The sequence below is a fragment of the Ranitomeya imitator genome, chromosome 4, assembly GCF_032444005.1.
Source record: "Ranitomeya imitator isolate aRanImi1 chromosome 4, aRanImi1.pri, whole genome shotgun sequence".
NCBI lineage: Eukaryota > Metazoa > Chordata > Amphibia > Anura > Dendrobatidae > Ranitomeya > Ranitomeya imitator.
The window spans coordinates 638,403,644-638,422,367 of NC_091285.1; the positions used below are offsets into that span (position 1 = coordinate 638,403,644).

Below are 18,724 nucleotides of genomic sequence, written 5' to 3' on the forward strand. Positions count from 1 at the left end.
CCAACTCCTTAGTTTTCTTAACATTTAGTTGTAGATAGTTACCATTGCACCAATCCACGAAATTCGACACCACACTTCTGTATTCCTCATCCCCCTGATCTCCCCTAATGCATCCCACAACCACGGAGTCATCCGAAAATTTTTGAAGGTGGCAAATCTGGCGAAAAATTTTGTGATGGAGAGACCACTCTCCAGAGTCTATTCCTTGTCGGCTGAGGAAGTTTGCTTCCCAGTTGTCCACACCTGGAATGTGGACCGCCGAGAGAACCAACCCTGTGTCCTCTGCCCAGTGGAGGCTATGTGACACTTCTCGCATCGCCTGGGTAATGCGGGTCCCCCCTTGGTGATTAACATATGCCACAGCCGTGGCATTGTCAGACTGTATTCTGATGTGAGAGGCTGCCAGTAAGTGATGAAAGGCCCTCAATGCCAGGAGGATGGCACGAATTTCCAGGATATTGATGGGCATGGTCGCTTCCACTGGGGACCACTTGCCCTATGCCCTGTGGTGTAGGTGCACTGCACCCCAACCTGTCAGGTTCGCATCGGTGGTCAGAACCTTCCATTGACCTGTGAGAAAGGATTTCCCCTTTGCTAGCGAGGTTGGCTTGAGCCACCAGTGCAGGGACCTCTTGGTTGACGACGTTAGCCGGAACTCCCTGTCGAGAGAGAAAGGGTTTTTGTCCAAGGACTTGAGGATGGCTAGTTGGAGAGGCCTGAGGCGAAACTGGGCAAATGGGACAGCTTCTATTGCTGCCCCCATCCTGCCGAGGACTCTCATGGCAAACTGAAGAAATCGAGGGGGTTTGCGGAGGAGGGTGCGAACTCCTAGCGGAGAGCCAGTGCCTTGTCCTTGGGAAGGAGCACTAGACTCCTGGAGGTGTTGAATAGCATTCCCAGGAAGGTCAGAGACTCACCTGGGGTTGGTGATGACTTTTGTAAGTTGACTAACCAGCCCATGCGACTCAGAGTGTCGATTGTAATGGAGACGCTGAGCTCGCAGTCCTTGAAGGTGGGAGCCTTGATGAGTAGATCGTCCAAGCATGGAACGACTACTATGCCTCTGGAGTGCAGGACGTCCATGGTGGCTGCCATGACTTTGGTAAACACTCTGGGAGCCGAAAGAGGAATTTTGTTTCGGGACATCTCAAGACATAAGACGAAGACTAGAGCACAGGACCAAGCTGTCTTGGAGGAACTGAGGGTAGCTGAGGTAGCATTGGGTGCCCAACGCACTAAGGAGTCTCAGAACCGTATGAGGGTGGCTCAACAGGGGGCCAATCAGCTATATTTGAGAAAGGCAGAGAGGTTGAGGGTTTTTCAAAAAGAATTTTTCTACTCAGAGGGGGAAAAGGTGGGGCATTTACTTTCTGTAGTGGCTTCCGCGCAGAGGGGTTCCTCACATGTATACTCAATAAAAACTGAAGAGGGAAAGGTGGTTACTCAGGGGGAGCCAATCTTGGAAGCTTTTAGAAAATTCTATGGGGAGTTATATACTTCTAGCGTAAATAAAGGGTCAGAGGACATGACCAGGTACTTGGAGGGGATTGATTTGCCTAGGCTGAACAGAGAGGAGCGTGAGTGGTTGGATGAGCCGATTGGGGAGGAAGAATTGGGGGCTGCCTTGGCGGGCGATGCTGGGGGTAAGGCTCCAGGGGCGGACGGTATTCCAGCCGAGGTCTATAAGATTTTGAAAGACACTTTATTGACCAAATTGGCTGGGGTGTACAATAGTTTGTTGGAAAGGGGGGAGTTGCCTTTGTCAATGAGAGAGGCTATTGTGGTGGTCATCCCTAAAGCCGACAAGGACTTACAGTTACCAGAATCCTATACACCAATTTCACTTCTGACGGCTGACAAAGATTTTGGCAAAAGCCTTGGCAAATAGGCTGACTCGGGTGATTGATAAACTTGTCCACCCGGATCAGTCAGGATTTATGCCCAATAAATCAACGGCACTCAATCTGAGAAGGTTGTTCCTAAACATGCAAATTCCTTCCAACAATGTCGGTAAGAGGGTCGTGGTCTCTTTGGATGCCCATAAGGCCTTTGACTGTGTGGAGTGGAGCTACCTGTGGTTGGTGTTGATAGGGGTTTGGGCCTAAATTCATCTCATGGGTGCGGCTGTTGTACTCTGCTCCAGTGGCAAAGATCAGGGTTAATAATGCTCTCGGACAGCTTCTCTTTGTCTAGGGGCACTAGACAGGGTTGTCCTTTGTCCCCGCTGCTTTTTGCCCTGGCGGTGGTGCCCCTTGCTGCTAAAATAAGAGGGTCCCAGGAGGTGAGAAGTTTTATGTATTGGGAATTCAGAAGATAAAATAGCGTTGCACGCTGATGACATTCTGCTTTTCTTGGAGGACTCAGAGGGGACCCTGGTTAGGGCGGAGGCCATTATTGAGGAATTTGGGAGTTATTCGGGCCTAAGGATTAATTGGGGCAAATCTAATATGATGTTCAAAGATGGGGATCTGTTGTGAATTCTGTGGCTGAATTCACTCCTGTGGTCACAAGTGGTACTGCAGCTTCTGAGCTTCCTCCCTCAGGTGTTCTGGTGAGCTCGTTGGCTGCTTTGTTATTTAACTCCGCCTGATTCGGTCTTCCTTGCTCCTTGTCAATGTTCCAGTGTTGGATCTGAGCTTCTGGATCTTTCCTGTGGCCTGCTGCTCTGCTTAGATAAGTGCTTCTTTGCTTTTGTTGCTACATTTTCTGTCCAGCTTGTCAATTCGTTTTGCTGGAAGCTCTGAGACGCAAAGGGTGTACCGCCGTGCCGTTAGTTCGGCACGGTGGGTCTTTTTGCCCCCTTTGCGTGGTTTTTTGCTTTAGGGTTTTTTGTAGACTGCAAAGTTCTCTTTGCTATCCTCGCTCTATCTAGAATATCGGGCCTCACTTTGCTGAATCTATTTCATCCCTACGTTTGTCTTTTCATCTTGCTAACAGTCATTATATGTGGGGGGCTGCCTTTTCCTTTGGGGTATTTCTCTGAGGCAAGCCAGGCTTGTTTTTCTATCTTCAGGCTAGTCAGCTCCTCAGGCTGTGCCGAGTTGCATAGGTAGTGTCAGGCGCAATCCACAGCTGCCTTTAGTTGTGTATAGGATAGGTTCAGGTATTGCGGTCTACAGAGATTCCACGTCTCAGAGCTCGTTCTATTGTTTTTGGGTTATTGTCAGATCACTGTATGTGCTCTGATTGCTGGCACACTGTGTCACTGGATTGCCTACATAACAGGGATCATGGGTATAGAGAAGTAAGAAACACTTCTACAAAGCTAAGTGTAGTAAATAAATTTAAATACTTGGGGATCCAGATTGCTCTTCCCCTGACCAGCTTCGAAGAACTTAATTTGGCGCCGCTTTTGCGGAAAATACGCACTAAAATCCAGGCATGGAAAAAGCTACATCTGTAGGTAGTTGGCAGGGTAAATCTTAAATTCTGTACTATCAGACTTATTCACAAGGATTGGGATAAAGTAAATGGGATTAGGGGAGTGGGGGCACTTACTAGATTTTCACCCATCTGGAATAACTATTTTTTACAAGAGTTCAGACAGATGTCGGGATTCCATGTTTGGAAGGAGGCAGGTATCGCTCAGATGGAACAAATTATACACCAGGGTAGGATTAAGAATTTTGAGGTACTGCAGGAGGAATTTCAATTGCCAGGTTCAGAGATATATCAGTATAGCGTTCCAAGCACAGTGTAGGAGAGGGCCTGTGGAGATACAGGTAGATCTTATGTTGGAATTTATTCTTATGGGGGACAGTACGAAGGGGGTGATCTTGGGTATATACGAATACCTTTTATACTCTTTCTTAGAGGGGCACCCTATCAGAGTTAGAGCAAAATGGGAAAGGGACCTGGGGGTGATTGACAATGACCGATGGGATTCAATATTGGAATACGTACCCAGAATCTCAATGAGTGAGCCTGGGAGGTTGTCACAACTGTTTGTTATCCATAGGGACTACAGAACTCCGGACACGTTATTCAAGGCTGGTCTGAGACCCAATTCAGAATGCCCTAGGTGCTCGCAGTCCGAGGCGGGTATCCTTCATATGATGTGGCAATGCCCCAGGCTATCCTCCTTTTGGACTGTGGTGTTGAATAAAGTGGGACTGTCATACAATTGTTCTGTACCACGAGATCCCTTGGTGTGTATTCTGGGTTATGTAGAAGACATTGTAACTGATAATATGTACAAAATGAATATTGCCATACTGCTATTTATTGCGCGGAAGCTGATCGCCAAGTTCTGGATCAGGGAAGAACCACCAACAAGGAGAGACTTTCTGACACAAGTGGACCATATTATTGCTTTGGAGAAAAATATCTACTCCAAGAGAAACAAGATGGACCTCTTCCACAGGTTGTGGAATCCTTGGCTTGAGTCAATTTAAGGGGGCTTTGTTCGCATGCTTGGGCCTTTTGGTCCTCCTGGGAGTGTTATTGCTGTCATCTTCCTTATTTCTCCATATACGATGTTGCAAACGGGTGCGGCTCACGACAGGTCTCTATAGGGTGGAGGGGAGGGAGGGTGGGAGTTTGGTTCTGGGTTAAAAGGGTTTAAAAATCTAAACATTATATATGTTTACTGTTAACAGTAATGCAATTTCCATGTACTATCCTTACTGTTCAATAAAAATATCTGATTAAAAAACAAAACAAAAAAAAAAAAAAAAACACTCTGGGAGCCGTGGCGAGTCAGAACGGGAGAGCTACGAACTGGTAGTGGTCCAGGTCGATTGCGAAAATGAGAAACCTCTGATGGGCAGGTGTAATCGGTATATGCAGGTATGCGTCTTGTATGTCTATGGAGGCGAGATATTCTCCCTTCTCCATGGACGCAATGATGTACCGAAGAGACTCCATGCAGAATTGACGGACCCGTACATATTTGTTGAGTTGTTTTAGGTCCAATATGGGCCGCACACTGCCTCCTTTCTTGGGGACTACGAATAGATTGGAGTAGAACCCTCAGAAGCGCTCAGCCGTGGGGACCGGTACTATGACTCCTGCTTGAGACCGCTTGTCGAAAGGCACGAGCCTTGGCCGGCGGTTTTGGGGGGACAGAAAGGAAGAATCAGTCCGGTGGTATTTTGTATCCGGAAGCCACTAGTTCCCTGACCCACCTGTCTTCTGTAATATGCAGCCAGACTTGATGAAAGAGCAAAAGTTGGCCGCCTACGGTAGTGGTGTCTTCCGGAGTCCGTGAGTCATGATGAGGAGAAAGTCTGAGATTTTCCTCCTCTGGGGTTAGACTGGGCTGCTTTTGACTGCCAGGTCTTGTCCGACCTTTGCGTCGGCAGGGAGTTGTCCCTGCGTGGGGAACGGTTACGATTTTGTGCTGGACACGAGACGGACCAGCCCGAAAATTCCAAAAGGATCGGAATCAAGTTTGGTTACTCTTACCCCCGGTGGCGTTGGATATCATCGTGTCCAACTGTTCACCAAAAAGTCGCCCACTGAGGTAGGGGAGGTGCGTGAGGGACTTCTATGAGGCTGCGTCCACTTTCCATTCCCGCAGCCAGAGGATACGCCGAATTGTGATGGAGTTTGATGCTATCCCCGCTACACCCCTTGCTGAAACCAGAGCTACATGAAGCATGTAGTCTGCTACGACTGCTGTTTGAACCGCTTGGTCCGACAGCTCAGGAGCGGATGCTTGGAGGCCAGCTTGTAAATTTTTGGCCCAGGCCAGAATGGCCTTGGCAGCCCAAACTGAAGCGAACGCAGGAGCCAGGGAGGCCCCTGCAGCCTCGAAAATTGAACGAGCCATGCGTTCTAGCTGCCAGTCTGCTGCAAACCTGAGGGTTGAATTTTCTGGCAGTGAAAGGAGGGTCTGTGCTGCTAGTCTAGAGACTGGGGGGTCCACTTCGGGTGAGACTGTCCATTCCTTGGTATCCTTCTGCGGGAAGGGGTACCTCGCCTCCAGATATTTGCAAATAGCGAATTTTTTCTTAGGCTGTGAGCTGCTTTTTAAGGATCGCCTTAAACTCTGGGTGGTTAGAGAAAACCTTAGGCGGCTTCAGAGGTCCTTCAAAAGGAAATCTTGTGTTCTGGGGCCTCTGGTGGCGGATCAGAAATGTCCAGCACCCGATGGATGGAAGAGATTAAGTCCTCAACTAGCGCTGTATTGCTAGGAGGGATTGGGCTCAGGGACCCCTCCGTTTCCTTGTCTGAGTCGGAGTCACAGATGCCTTCCGAATCCAGTGTATCACTGAGGCGTCCCCTGCTGGGTGAGCTGGGGCGGAGGCCTTCTCTGGTCGGGGATTGCAGAGATCTGCATTGTCTGTCCCTGGAAAGGGACGGTCTAGATGACCTGGAACTACGGTGTCTCTCCCTAGAAGGGGATGACCGTGTGCTATGGGATGACGCAGATAGACTTGACCTATGGGTCCGCTTGCGTCCTGACCTAGATGTGGATGTGCCAGGGTCGTCCTGTCCCTGAGTCAAGCTCTCCCTTTGCTGGGTAACGGTCATAGCCGAGGCATGACACTGCAGAGCCTGAAGCAATGTGGAGGTTATGTTATCTATATCTATAGACTGCGCCATAGATTGCAACATCTGAGTGACCCATTCCGGCGTGGCATTAGACACTGAAGCATTGGCAGGGGCCTCTTGGGGCTCTGACAGTAGTCTGAGTGCAATCCTGGCATTGCGGGTACGTGCTACCACTGGGGAGAGCGGTCCCGCAGGCTGTGCAAAATGCAAGAATGCATAATAGCAGTCCTGCCTGGTTCTCTTGGACCTTGAGCCTGGCATAATGCACAGAGTGCAACAGGGCTATGCAGAGCACCTTACAGGGGTAGCTATGCAGAGGAACTTATAGAGGAGCCTTATAGGGAATATGGATTCACAGCCGAGTAAAACAACCCAGCTGTGATCTTACCCCACCAGTTTGCCCCTAGATCCAGTGCCGAAGAACCACAGTCCAGGCCAGCCAGTCTCCGGGGGGCACAGGTCCTGCTGACCGGGAGATGCAGGGTTAATCCTTGCTGCAGTAGAAATGGCTGCCGAGGAGAAGAGGCAGGGGGAGAAGGGGGCGGAGAGCTGAGGAAAAAGGCGGCAAAGTGTGTAAAAACGCACCCTTTCTGTCTTGATCCGCCCCCTCTGTGACACTGTAGAGTGTCATATTTGTCATCCGGGAGGCGGAGAGGAGGCGGCGGCTTCAGCTAGGCCGAAGTTGCGGCCTCAATTAGATGCTTGATGCCCAGAAAGGCTCCAGGCCGGTGCGGAAGTCCAGGAGGGGGTCGGATCTGAACCGGACTCCCCCCGGATTTGAAGGCAGGATAGCGGTGGGGCTATAATCAGAAGGGGGCCCTGTGAGGGGTCCCCCTGAGGCAGTATAGAGCTGGCGCTGCTACAGATACAGGGGCGCAGGGAGCCCTGTGTCTATTGTGCCATGCCTGCCTGCACTCCCCCCGGCCCCGACAGGAGCCCGCAGCTGGGCTGGGGTCCCTGGATGCAGGCACAGTGTGCTGGCCCATTGCTGGGAGCTGTAGAGTGCTGCCTGTACAGGCCCTACCTGAGGCGTCTCAACCTAATGCCCCCAGAGGGGGATTAGGGAGGGTGCTGCTGTCACCATCAGGGGGCTTTATCCTTGCCTCGACCTCAACACAGAAACCAAAAAGAATTGGGGAAGGAGGGGGGTTCTCAACTTCGAACCAGCACCCGAGGGATTGGGGAAGGAGCGACATAGGGAATAGCCATCTCGACTTCAACCGGGCACTCGATAATAGGGGGCCGAGGAAGGAGCCATGCCGGGAGTCTCACAGGAGACCCACTTTTCTTCATCTGTAATCAGTCGGGAAAAAAAAACGGAGTAAAAAATCTTAGGTGTGCCTCCTATGCGACACTAAGCAAAACCTGGAGAAGGCGGATGCCGTCCAGGGGTGTATACTGCAGAGGAGGAGCCACAGTTAATCTTTTTCAGATTATGCATAGTGTCGCCTCCAAGTGGACAGCAGCATAACACCCATGGTCCTGTGTCCCACAATGAGGCGATAGAGTAAATGCACTTGCAAAATCAGAACAAAAAAAAAAAAAAGAGTAGTGTGTGAAAGCCCTAAATAGTGCGTGTGACTACAGCGTTAGCAGGAGCACTGACCATATATCACTCATATGACTTACCTGGCTCTCATATGGGAGGAACGCCAAGTTAATCTCCTTGAACGTCTTTATCACCTTGGGTACTCTGGATTTTCCCACTTCATTAAATAGACTTTCAGGACAAGCTGAGGAGAAGAGGGGCAGAAGTTCTCAAAATGTTAGGTGCAATCACGAGAAGCATTTATTATCATAAGAATGTGTACATCATTTTTGGTTACAGTCATTTTGTGCAGATTCTTGTAGTTAACTTTCCAGGAGCTGGAGCAATATATTCTATGTAGTGAAATGCAGACCCCTAGGAAATAGCTCATCAGGTAAAGAACCCCTGGACTGATCTTTACAGTGGGTCTCCTCTCCAGGTGACAGGAGGGTCCTCAGCACATGAAAAGTCAAACATGTCTGCCCAGGTGTGCCATCACAAGATATTATACACAACCCAATGTATACAATGCCCCCAACTAGACTGGACCCCAGACCGATAACCAGACTCACTGTCGGTGAAGAATATATGGACGGCTTTGTACATGGGAGCGCACAGGTCTTTGAAGTCGGAGATAAGAGCTCGGACAGACTTGAAAGAGAAAAAAGAAAATAAAACCATTAGATTCATCATCTGTGGGAAATCAACAGAAAGTCATCAAATAACCTACAGCGCTCCCAGAGGGAAAACCGAGAATTACACAGTTCTCATTTATACTTTGTGTGTTCCGCAGGGAACTGGAAGGTGCGTAGCAGGATCTGAAAGACTAGTAAGGATTTTTATTTTTTCCTTAGTCTGCAGTTTTTTCCCCCATGTTTTTCTTTTTAAATAATTTCCTACAATGAAAAATAATCAGAAAAAAAAAATTTTATAAAGCCACACCACTATAGAGGATCAAATAGAGCAGCGATATATTTTCAGCATATAGAGAGGACGATGCAAATGTGAATGTAGTCACATCCTATATCATCTGCAGAGATAGTCCAAGCTGACCATGTGACTACATAAGGGGTCAATACCCCTGGAGAGCCATAGCACACAGGAAGATCTGCTACTGCCCTAGGTCAGAGGTATTCTAGGTACTGCCATAAGTAACAGAAGAGGAACTGGTCGAACTGGTTTTTTTTCCTTTATCACCATGAAAATACAGAGTAAAACTAGGATAAAGGTGTCTCTTGCAAATTTACCATTAATATAACAAATCACATTGTAGCAAATGAGTGTGACCACTGAAAACCTGCAAGATGGAGTCCACGACAATAGCATATAATGGCTGAATGGGTCATGGTGTCAGATCACAAGATGGACGAGTACCGTGACATAACTAAGGAAATGCAGAAACAAGATTTAGGGCTTGTACCCATCACTGTGAAAAGGGTTAGAAGGGAGACACTCGTAGGACACCCAGGACCAAATTAAGGTCTCAGATGTCTAGAGGCGCTCTATAAGGGAGGTACCACATGGGAGACTCCCTGAAAGAATGTTTTCACCTAGGTTTGGAAGCGATCTTACGCTTGAACAGGACAGACAAGGCCAAGACCTGCCCTTTGAGGGAACTCGGCGCTAGTCCCAAGTCCAGACCAGACTGAAGAAATTCCAAAATGGTGGGAATGTTGAAATTGAGCGGAGGCCGACCTCTGCTTCTGCACCAGTTGAAGGATATTTTCCATATCCGATGATATATACGCACCGACACCGGCTTTCGAGCATTGATCATGGTGGAAACTTTGCGGGAAAAACCCACTTGAGTCAGAACCCAGGAATCAACGGCCAAGCCATTAAACACAGGGCCCCTGAGTTCTGGTGGTAAATTGGACCCTATGAAAGCAGATCCGACAGATTTGGGAGTCGACAAGGCACATCTGCGACCAATTGAACAAGTTCTGCATACCACGCTCGGCATGGCCAGTCCGGGGCAATGAGAATCACCGGTACCCCCTCCACCGGAATCAAGGGTAAGGGAGGGGGGTTCAAATATGGAAGACGGAAGCGACTCCATGGGAGGATCAGCGCATCCTGGGATAGGGCCACAAACTCGCGTACCTTGGCATTGAACCAAGAAGCCATCAGGTCTACGTCCGGACTCCCCCAGCGAAGGCAGATATGTTGGAAGATTTCCTGATGGAGACACTACTCTCCCGAGGCCAGGCCCTGACGGTTGAGGAAATCTGCAGCCCAATTTTCCACTCCTGGATTGTGAACGGCTGGTATGACCGAATGGTTCCTTTCGGCCCAGTGAAGGATGTGTTCCACCTCGCGCATTGCGGCTTTGCTGCGAGTGCCCCCCTTGATGATTGATGTAGGCCACAGCTGTGGCATTGTCCGACTGGATACGGATGGGGCGGCCTGCTAGGAGACGATGGAACCGACGCAGGGAAAGCCAAAATCGCTCGGATTTCCAGGACATTGATGGGTAGACGAGATTCTCCCCAGCCGAGGAGACTGGCGTCAATCATGACCACCAGCCAATGGACCGGGATAAAGGACTTCCCTTGAAGGAGGGAGGACTGGAGAGTCCACCACTGGCGTGCCTGCTTGACCCGAGGGGTCAATCAACATGGACGATCAAGGGAAAAAGAACTCTTGTCCCATGCATCCAAGAGTGCATGTTGCAGGGGCCGAAGATGGAGCTGGGCGAACGGGATTGCTTCCATTGCAGGACCAACCGTAATTGCTACGAAAGGATCGAAAAGAGTCTGCAGCTGATGGATAGAACGCCTGTCTCTTGCTGGGGGAGGAATTTACTCTTCCCGCCTGTAGTGTCCTAAATCAGTTGGTCCAGCTTTTCTCCGAATAAACGACCGCTGAGAAATGGATGAGATTATTAAGGACTGTTTTGATGCCGAGTCCGCATGCCAGTTCCTCAGGCATAGTGCCCTTCTAATAGCTACTGCGTTGGAAGCTGTAAGCGCAGAGCAATTAGCCGCATCCAGGGAAGCATTTACTAAATACTCACCAGCCAAAGAAATTTGATTGGCCAACTCCGCTACCTCAGAAGGAAGATCACTCTTCCGTATGGCCTTAAGGGAATCTGTCCAGTAAGCCACTGCTTTGGCTACCCAGATCGCTGCAAAGGAGGGAAAAAGTGTTGAGCCAGACACTTCAAAAATCAAACGAACAAGGCTGTCAGACGATCTGTGGGATCTTTAATGGAAGATCCATCAGGTAGAGACAGCAGAGTCTTGAATGATAAACGCGATACGGGAAGGATCCACTGGAGGAGATTCCGTCCATTGTTTGCAGAGGTCAAGGGAGAAAGGATATCTGATCTCCAACGATCTCTGACCTGCAAAGCGTTTGTCTGGGTGCTCATTATGTCGCTGGACTAGGTCCTGAAACTCAGGGTGATTGGCAAACACGCTATGAGGATGTTTAGACCTTTTAAAAGACACTGCAGTATCCGAGTGTGACGAAATAGGCTCTTTGTCGACCTGCAGTGACCGGTTGACGGCCTCAGACTATCTACAGTAGCCTGATAACCTGGGGACTCTAGATCAAGGGGCCCATCTGACGCAGATTCAGAGTCACGTTCGTTGTCCGCTCCTGGAGAGGGAGAGCGAGAAACAGGGCTAACGGACGCCGAAGCTCCAGAGGGCCTGGGGGACGAGCTATGTACCCGCTTCCTCGATGCCTGACAGAGTGGAGCAGTTTGCCCACTTGGTAATGCAGCCTGACAGGAGGTGAATGAAGCGAAAAACACTGTTTTAGTGGTCTTTTTAGAGGTTTTAGGTAGAGACATGCTGTATCCTTGTTAACCCCCAAAATACTGCAGGAAGCTAATTGTGCAGCTGAAAAACAGCAATATACTTGAGGAGAAAATGGGAGGGAAACCTGAGTGAAGTGTGGCAGAGCATTTACCCAGGACCTGTGCCCCCGAGAGCTCTGTCCCCAAGCGTGCAGCGCCGGACCTCAAGGGTCTTGTCATGCCGAGCCTGCTGGGTGGCGGAATATGGCCGCCGAGAACAGTAGAGGCACTTCTCGCAGCGTGTGAGAAGCGTCAGGCACGTGGGCGGGACCGCCGGAGTGATGTGCGGAAGGGGGAGGGGGGGAAATTACCGGCTTGCGGCCTAGCAAGGGCCGAAGCCCGGGACTAAAATTAGTGGTTCCCAGCCGGAAATGACCGCTGGGCCCGTGACGCGCTCAGGAGCCTCCCGGATGAAAAACCTCACCGCCGGATTATCTGTGCAGCACCGGATCTCCTCCTGGAGGAAGCGGTGGGCAGAGATGGTACTCTGCACGCAGGTCAGGGCTGCAATAGGGACTGTGCAGGAACCCTCAATCCACCATCCCTTTGAGAGAGGGAGGAGAGGGACCGTCCAGCTCCATGCAGCACTGCTGTTCCATCAGTGGTGATGCAGTGGGAGCAGCACGGACGCCATGGGGGGGCCTCTGTGTATCCTAAGGGTTCGCTCCCCTAGCATTTCACAGGGCTGTGTCCGGCTGTAGCGTGGCTCAGAAGGGGGTACATGGAGGCGACACTCCGTGTTCCCGTCTGTTGCTGGTGCAGAGAGATCGGCGCCCTGAAGGGAACCGTCACCGCTAAAATAGCTCAGGCATGGCATCCCACGTCTAGGAGAGGGCACGGGGAGGCGACACTCGCCGTGCTCGCCTATTTGGGGGGGGAGATCGTCCCCTTGAAAGGGTCCGTCGCCCCAGTCTTCCTCTTGCGCAAAAAGGTTTACAAAGACATACAAAATTAAAATAAAAAAGGTATCATCTAAATAGCAGACCCCAGTGTCCTTACTGCAGACACAAAGCATGAACTGGTTAGCTGAGAGCCAGCAGGAGGGTGTATACTGCAGAGGAGGTGCAAACTTTCTTTGTATCACTTAGTGTCAGCCTCCTAGTGGCAGCAGCATACACCCACGGGCTGTGTCCCCCAATGTGGCGAAGGAGAAAAAACGTTCCGATTTCGGTCCAGGAAAGTAGGATTAGCGTCATGTACAATCCGATTTTTCACACCTAGCATCCAATGAGATTTTAACATGAGCTTTTACATAGAGAATTGCTCTATGCCATTTACACATTGTGTTTAGAATAATATTTCCTTTGAAAACTGATCAATAGATACATAGATAGAAAACTGCCAATTCAGCAGCCGTGTACTGTAAAATCACTGCAGGAGCTGACAGGATAGAAGAGATGGATTACATACAGCAAATACACATAGAATAGGTAGATACAGTATATCTCAGTGACAAATACAATTAGTACAGTGTGTGCAAGTTACTGGACATGTATTTAATTAAGAAATGATTATTTTTCTGAAAAAACGGTGCAACTTTTCAAATCAGCAGAGGGAAAGCAGCCGGCTAGGGGCAGATGTCTATAGCCTAGGAAGGGGGGGGGGGGGGGGGTTGGGGTAATACCAATGGAGCTCCCCAGGCTATTAATATCAGCTCACAGCTATATAGTGAGCCTTTACTGGATATTAAAATAACAGACCTTACCCATAAAAAAAGGGAAGTAGGGCCCCCCTATTATTAATAACCAGCAAATGTGTGGTCGTTACATCACATGAGCCCGGCACCCAAACAGCCCCAGCTTCACAATTCCCACCTTAAGAAGTATGGAACAGCCACATGAAGTGAGAGCTATGGCTGCTCTCTGACTTCTTCTTGTTAGATTTGTCTGAAGGAGGGAACAATGACCAATTGGGCTCAGTCTTCACGTGACATATGTTCCCAGATCTCACGTGAAGTTAAGTGCAGACAGCGCTGCAGGAGAGAATAGGGTGCTTTTATTTTAATGGGGCCAAACATGAGCAATGAAAAGGGGGTTGTCCGGGTGGTGAACAACCCCTTTAATCACACCTGGCTCTGCAGTGAGATCAGCGTGCCGGAATAAAGCAGAGCTGGGTGTGATTACACACAACTTGCATCTTATGGCAGTCAGTGTGGGGGAGGGACAGTACAGCAGAGGTGACGGCAGTGAGATCAGTGACGAGAACAGATTATAATAAGTCGCACATGGGACAAAGCCTGGTCTAAGGTATGCGTGTTTTTCCCCCCCTGTGTGATGCTGCCTGATTCTGATTGGTCAACCTCATGTAGTGGAAGAAGTAAACTTTCTCAAAGAAAAAAAAAAATCTCTGGGACTCCCTCCTTGGACTAAACACAAAATAAGATAATCAGGTACTTGGAACGCCACATACATGATGAATTTTTTTTTTTTTAATGTAAGGCAATCAAAAAACAAAGTATGGCTACGTTCACATTAGCGTTACGCTAATGTGCGTCGCTGTTGCGTCGGCGACGCAGCGGCGACTCGCCCCTATGTTTAACATAGGGGACGCGTGCGTTTTTTTGTTTGCGTTTTTCGACATGTGCGTCGTTTTCGACGCTAGCGTCGGACGCACGAAAATGCAACAAGTTGCATTTTTTGTGCGTCTGATTTTCGTCAAAAAACGACGCACGCGTTGCAAAACGCAGCGTTTTTGCGCGCGTTTTTGTTGCGTCGCGCGTTGCGTCGCCGACGCACCGGCGCGCAACGCTAATGTGAACGTAGCCTTAGTGATGTTTTGGCCCTCTATCAAAAACTATATAATACAGAGACAGAAAAATGCATAGTTTTGATATGATTCCGTATGTGTAGTCACACCGAGAAAAAAAAAGTATTACATATAAAACAATGGATGCAGAACATTATATCGTCTAACAATGTTGTGATAGTATCTTCATGCTGAAATATACAAATACCAAGTACCGGATTAGCATCATTTACTCAGGTAGAAACCCTTCTTGTGCACACAAATTTTTTATATATATATATATTTTTTTTTTTTGGCCAAGAGTGCCGTGCACCCCCTTTATAGAAACACAAATGACAACCTAAAAATTTACAAGCAAATATCTCTGCATCAGAGAGGAGAAATTAAAATATAGTGGTTCTGAAGCCACTATTCCATGATGTGGACCATGCTCAAACTGGTGAAAGGTCCGGTGGCTCCTCTCGGGGGTTAAGTCCGAACCCCCCGCAAAACAGGATTCGGACATAGACTAATGGTGCCGGCAGAGTGCATGTGCGCTCTATCATTTTTAGGCATGTACTGGAGGTGGACACTTGGACTTAGTAGACTGCATCTGGGTGTCCACCTCCGGTAGGCGTACACTCCTGAAAATTATGTACGCCTACTGGAGGTGGACATGGCCCTGTCAACAAGTCCGAATCCAGGTTTGTGGGGGGTTTGGATGTAGGCCCCACTGAATGGGTGCCTGACCACAATGTAAAAGCACACTTCGAGGCATATGTTGGCTGTATAACACGCCCTACACCTGCACCTGACAGGTAACTTACCTGAACATCACATATTGGGAAAAATATAACAGAAAAACACACAGAGGAGTCTCCTGTTTAGCAAGATGCTACTGTCAAACTCCGTATTGGTGGACCATAAGCCAGTGACCATCAATCACTGCTGCCGGGGACTGTGATCACCATCAATATGGGCTTCCACAATAAAGTTCACTGTATACTTTCCTCCTTGGCTAAAATACATCTCAGTGGCGAGAATGTATAGTCTCGGCCATCACACTACTGAACTGAAAGGGTCCAGCTACAGCTGGGACCCTTAATTCTGAACAAAGGGTGTCAAGCAAGTCCCACGACAAACATTTATAGAAAAATCCTGAGACAGAAAAGCGTCCATAAAGCGGATGACTAGTCAGTCGGGGGCAGCTGAGGCGGCTTAGGGGGGTCAGACTGGGTAAACCACATTTTCACGTGTAGAAAAGGAGATGATGGCTCAGATAATCAATATGTGGGACCTCCACCACTCCAGGACATGGGGGGTCCGGTCTCACCCAATTGCCACATCAAAAACTCTCGTTTAACTCCACTGAACTCCTATAGTGCGGATAACCATAGACATGTAGAACAGGTCAGAGATGAGACAAGATGGCAGCAGGCCTGGGGACTCCATTACCTTATCGCTGGGAGTGATGAGATAAATGGCCTCCAGGCTGGGGATCGGTTCTCTCCTTTTATTCACGTCTTCGACGACTGAAGTTTGCATGGAGAAAAAAAATATATATATATCATTAATGGTTCTTATTCCCATCACAAGAAGAACGACTTCCATCTCCTTTACTATAAGAGCTGCCAATACAATGATGGGAGTTGTAGTCCCGCATCAGGTGGAGAGCCATGGGATGGTGCGATTCGATCATTCATGGACGGAGACTTACTGGTGATGCCTTCATCCAATATGTCTGACATTTTACAGCAGGAGGACAGGATGCGCATGCTGGTGTGATCCACGAGCAGGACCTGGGGAGAAAGAAGACCAACAGCACGAGGAGTAGGCAATAGTGAAGGGCAGCATGGGGTGGTTGCCATGTTCCTAGTCCAAGACTCCAGATAGAATAATGGAATTAAACAGGTTCTGGAGCAAAGTCATGTTTCTAAGGGAAGGAAAGTTGTAAATCACCAGGCAAAAATGCAAACATTCTGGTCTACCTGCTCTGGAGCACTATGGTAGTCTGTTGATTTCTTAGTGCCTAGATAGCAGGCAAGAGTCCTAAACCTATATGGCCGAGACTATGCAGCCGCTGCCGGATACACGCGGCCCATGGATCGGGCATCACAATCGCACCCATCCATCAAGTATAAATTTTTTTTTAAATTAATAAGATAGAAAGTACAATGCCAACAAAAGTGCCCCCAAACACAGTATGATACCCCCCACAGTACTCTCCACATTCACGGTATGATGACCCTACTGTACCCCATAAAGTATGGAAACCTGCACACGGTATGATAAATAAATAAATATGGAGGAATCCGGCCAACTTCACAGCAAAAAGGTTTAAAGTGAGCGCTCCTTTTCTAGGAAATTGGCCACCACAGCATACAATGCAAAGGTGGCTGGTATCCTAGGCAACAAGCAGTAGACCATTTAATTAAAAAATCTATCCGTTGAGAACGGACAGGCTTTTTCATAAGAGCCAAATGGCAAAATGCTTGACGCTCCCTAAAGAGGTGCAGTGATCACCGATAAGGATATTTTCACAATATACATGTATCCTTATTGGTGGTCCTATAAAACTAGGGGGCAGGTATACATTTTACGAGTTGGTATGCAAGAATCTAAATATTTGCATAATAGGGCGCTGTATGGTTTTGTACCTTCCATTCTCCATTCTTCTTCACGCTGCCAATCACTCCGGTCAGGATTTCTGCAGGGAACAGAAGAGGGAAGAGGTGAGAAAAAGGATATAATAAAACCGTCTGCTGGAAACATCATTAATAATAAATGTATGTTATAGGGTGATGACTGATAATACATTATATGAAACGTTATCTCACCACACATCTGATAATTGGGGGTCCGACCAGCATGAGCCCTCCCAATCACTTCAATGTCACAGTGGCTCTAAAAGAGCCCCAAAGCTGCGTTTTTGCCTTTTTTTCCCCACCGTTTCTTCCGCGTCAAAAAAACACACAGTATTTTACAGTACAAGTAAGGTGAATTAGATTTCCGAAATCTCATGCTGCTTATATGATCCGTGGGATTTGAACCAAAGAGTTTGTTTTTTTTCCGCACGTCAATTCAATTTCAGCCGTGATATAATCCAGCACCGCTTTACGCTGCTCGTACAGTCGCTCCAACAAACGCAGCAAGAAATTCCAACTTAACAAATCAACAGTTTTTGGAAAGTCAGGAGAGCATGTTTGTGCCATGTAAGAATGGTTGAAATGAGCAGATACTTTCCTGGCCGTAACCCAGGGGTGTCAAACTGTATTCCTCGAGGGCTGCAAACAGGTCATGTTTTCAGGATTTCCTTGTACTGCACAAGTGATAATTTAACCCCTTTACCCCCAAGGGTGGTTTGCACGTTAATGACCAGGCCAATTTTTACAATTCTGACCACTGTCCCTTTGTGAGGTTATAACTCTGGAACGCTTCAACGGATCCCAGTGATTCTGACACTGTTTTCTCGTGACATATTGTACTTCATGACAATGGTAAAATTTCTTTGATATTACCTGCGTTTATTTGTGAAAAAAACGGAAATATGGCGAAAATTTTGAAAATTTCGCAATTTTCCAACTTTGAATTTTTATGCAATTAAATCACAGAGATATGCCACACAAAATACTTAATAAGTAACATTTCCCACATGTCTACTTTACATCAGCACAATTTTGGAACCAAAATTTTTTTTTGTTAGGGAGTTATAAGGGTTAAAAGTTGACCAGCAATTTCTCATTTCTACAACACCATTTTATTTTAGGGACCACATCTCATTTGAAGTCATTTTGAGGGGTCTATATGATAGAAAATACCCAAGTGTGATACCATTCTAAAAACTACACCCCTCAAGGTGCTCAAAACCATATTCAAGAAGTTTATTAACCCTTCTGGTGCTTCACAGGAATTTTTTGAATGTTTAAATAAAAATGAACATTTAACTTTTTTTTCACAAAAAATTTAATTCAGCTCCAATTTGTTTAATTTTACCAAGGGTAACAGGAGAAAATAGACCCCAAACATTGTTGTACAATTTGTCCTGAGCACGACAATACCCCACATGTGGGGGTAAACCACTGTTTGGGCGCATGGCAGAGCTCGGAAGCGAAGGAGCGCCATTTGACTTTTCAATGCAAACTTGACTGGAATTGAGATGGGACGCCATG

The 18,724-nt window shown here is 47.9% G+C and overlaps 1 protein-coding gene across 1 annotated transcript in view; it reads right to left on the reverse strand.

Moving 5' to 3' along the window:
* Positions 1-18,724, reverse strand: part of STXBP2 (syntaxin binding protein 2) — a 68,815-nt gene that overhangs the window by 31,721 nt on the left and 18,370 nt on the right. The window contains exons 2-6 of the mRNA XM_069766844.1: positions 17,213-17,262; positions 16,273-16,354; positions 16,011-16,087; positions 8,599-8,677; positions 8,128-8,231 (exon numbers count right to left, since the gene is read on the reverse strand). Coding sequence (XP_069622945.1) covers positions 8,128-8,231; positions 8,599-8,677; positions 16,011-16,087; positions 16,273-16,354; positions 17,213-17,262 — 392 coding nt within the window. The remainder of the gene's footprint in view (positions 1-8,127; positions 8,232-8,598; positions 8,678-16,010; positions 16,088-16,272; positions 16,355-17,212; positions 17,263-18,724) is intronic.